General features: G+C 41.4%; 1 protein-coding gene across 1 annotated transcript in view; it reads right to left on the bottom strand.

Moving 5' to 3' along the window:
• Positions 1 to 840: 840 nt before the first annotated feature.
• LOC110529891 (prospero homeobox protein 1) overlaps positions 841 to 2,406 on the bottom strand; it is a 45,116-nt gene continuing 43,550 nt past the window's right edge. Inside the window, exon 5 of the mRNA XM_036985439.2 lies at positions 841 to 2,053. Within this exon, the coding sequence (XP_036841334.1) occupies positions 1,868 to 2,053 (186 nt within the window). The 3' untranslated portion in view covers positions 841 to 1,867. The remainder of the gene's footprint in view (positions 2,054 to 2,406) is intronic.

The raw sequence follows: 2,406 nt of genomic DNA, 5'->3' as shown, positions 1-2,406 counted from the left end.
AAGACTGTTGGAAAAGCATTCCAGGTGAAGCTGGTTGAGGGAATGCCAAGAGTGTGCAAAGCTCTCATTATCAACACTTTTTTGGTTACCACATGATCCCATATGTGGTATTTCATAGCTGTGATGTCTTCACTATTATTCTACAATGTAGAAAATAGTAAAAATAAAGAAAAACTCTTGAATGAGTAGGTGTGTCCAAACTTTTGACTGGTAATGTATGTATGAACAAATTAATGAATGATGTAGTCCTTAGTGAATGGCCCATAAATGTATGAAGATAGCATGTACTCTTGATATTTCAATGCTGGAGAAAATGTGGAAATTCAGCCTTGAAACAATAAGTCATAAACTCAAGCAGTTACTGGTCTGTCTTAATACCAAAAGTTAATAAGCTGCATGGCTCTGTGTGTGTGTGTGTGTGTGTGTGTGTGTGTGTGTGTGTGTGTGTGTGTGTGTGTGTGTGTGTGTCTCTGTGTGTGTGTGTGTCTCTGTGTGTGTGTGTGTGTGTGTGTGTGTGTGTGTGTGTGTCACTGCCCCACACACCTCTGTATTTGTGCACTGCCACTGGTTGCACCATGTGCTCTTCCAAACCAACACCTTTTACAGCAATGTTTTCTAGTTGTGCAAAGCTTAGGGTTGAGACTCCCCCTTGTGTATCTACTTGAGCCCCAGGACCGAAGCCTACTCTCTCTCCACTGTCTTCCCTATCAGCAGTGAAGTTCAAACAAAACTTGGACCTACACAAACAGAAAGAGGAGGGATGGGGAATATGAAAATGAGCAAGAGGTTTTTGCCCAAATTGCTGAGAGCAAAGTAATTATATGTAGAGAATTTATACTCTTTTGGAACAATAATAATAATTTATTTTCTGTAACGTTGTCAAGGGACAAATCTGGAAGTGCCAATCTGTATCAAGCAATGATGACAAATAATAATAATAAAAACAACAATAACAACAGGAAAAATAATATTAATAATATACACCCAATAAACACAATGTCTTAATCACAGAAAGCACACTTTAAAGTATCAAGGTCGAGCTCAGTAGATGACTGATACCAGTCCAGTTCCAGTATACCAATACAGACCAGTACTAGTATTCCAGTATAGTTCAGTAGTTAATAAAGCGTAGTGTAGTGTTGTCCTCCGTGGGATATCCATTGTATTGGGCACCTATTGGGGAGTCACCTCGCATAGTGGGGCGAGCCTATTGGGGACCCTTCTCCCCTTTCGTAGTGTAGTGGGCCAAAATCTATTGGTGACCACACTAGCATTGTAGGGTCATTCTTAGAGTAGGTAGGGTACAGGGTCGTGGGAAGCCCTTGCCTGGGCATAGTGAGGACCCCTATTTAGTGTTTCTAGTACATCAGGGCAGATAGATCAGGTTTCACACAGTCCAACCACCAGATAGCATGTGTCAAACTCAATCCATGGAGGGCCGGGTCTTCGCCCCTCCCTTGTACTGGATGAATTAAGGTCACTAATTAGTAAGGAACTCCCCACAACTGGTTGTCTAGGGCTTAAATGAAAGAAAAAAAGAAAAACCCCAGACAATAGGCCTTCCATCAAATGAGTTTGACACCCCTGCTCAATAGGATAAAAGTATCTTCAGATCAGCAGAATCATTTAAAAAAACTAATAATAATCATAGTCATGATGAAATTAAAAATAATAATAATAACAACAACACAATAGCTAGATAACTTGGACAGCCCAGTAGGCCTCAGATTGGGAGGAATGCAACTTCATACTTCATACATTCAAAAAAGCAAGAAAATCAGATCAAAATAAATAAATAAATAAAAACATGAAAAGCAAAAAAAAGTGTCGGGCGGGGGGGGGGGGGTTGAAGGCAGGTCATGATAGGTTACTCGTGTAAGAGGTCCTGGAGACAGTTGGGCGACTTAAAGACCTCGGGCACCTCGCTGTCCAGCTTGCAGATCACCTTGTAGATGGCCTTCTTCCAGGATGGGTCCACGTCTTTTCCCGCCACAATGGCGTTGAAGAACTCACGCAGCGTGATTGTAGCCACCTCCAGGAACAGCTCTGGAACCTGCACCAACACAGACAGAAGACAGGGGGCGTTAGTTCAGGTTCTCCTGATGGCATGGTTCGTTGGAGCATGGTGATAGCAACACCATAGTTGTGGGTCTGATGACTGCCACATACATTGAATGTATGTATGAACTGTAACACTATATATATATATATATATATAAACTTATATTTCTAAACTGTGTGGTTCAAGCCCTGAATGCTGTTTGGCTGAAAGCCGTGGTATATGAGACCATATACCACCGGTATGGAAAAATATTCATTTTTACTGTTCTAATTATGTTAGTAGCCAGTTTATAATAGCAATAAGGCACCTCTGGGTTTTGTGGTATATGGCCAATATACCACGGC

Source organism: Oncorhynchus mykiss, chromosome 8 (genome assembly GCF_057628025.1).
Source record: "Oncorhynchus mykiss isolate SJ-2025 chromosome 8, ASM5762802v1, whole genome shotgun sequence".
NCBI lineage: Eukaryota > Metazoa > Chordata > Actinopteri > Salmoniformes > Salmonidae > Oncorhynchus > Oncorhynchus mykiss.
The sequence above is the reverse complement of the archived record's forward strand: the minus strand, read 5'-3'. Positions and strand labels throughout refer to the sequence as shown.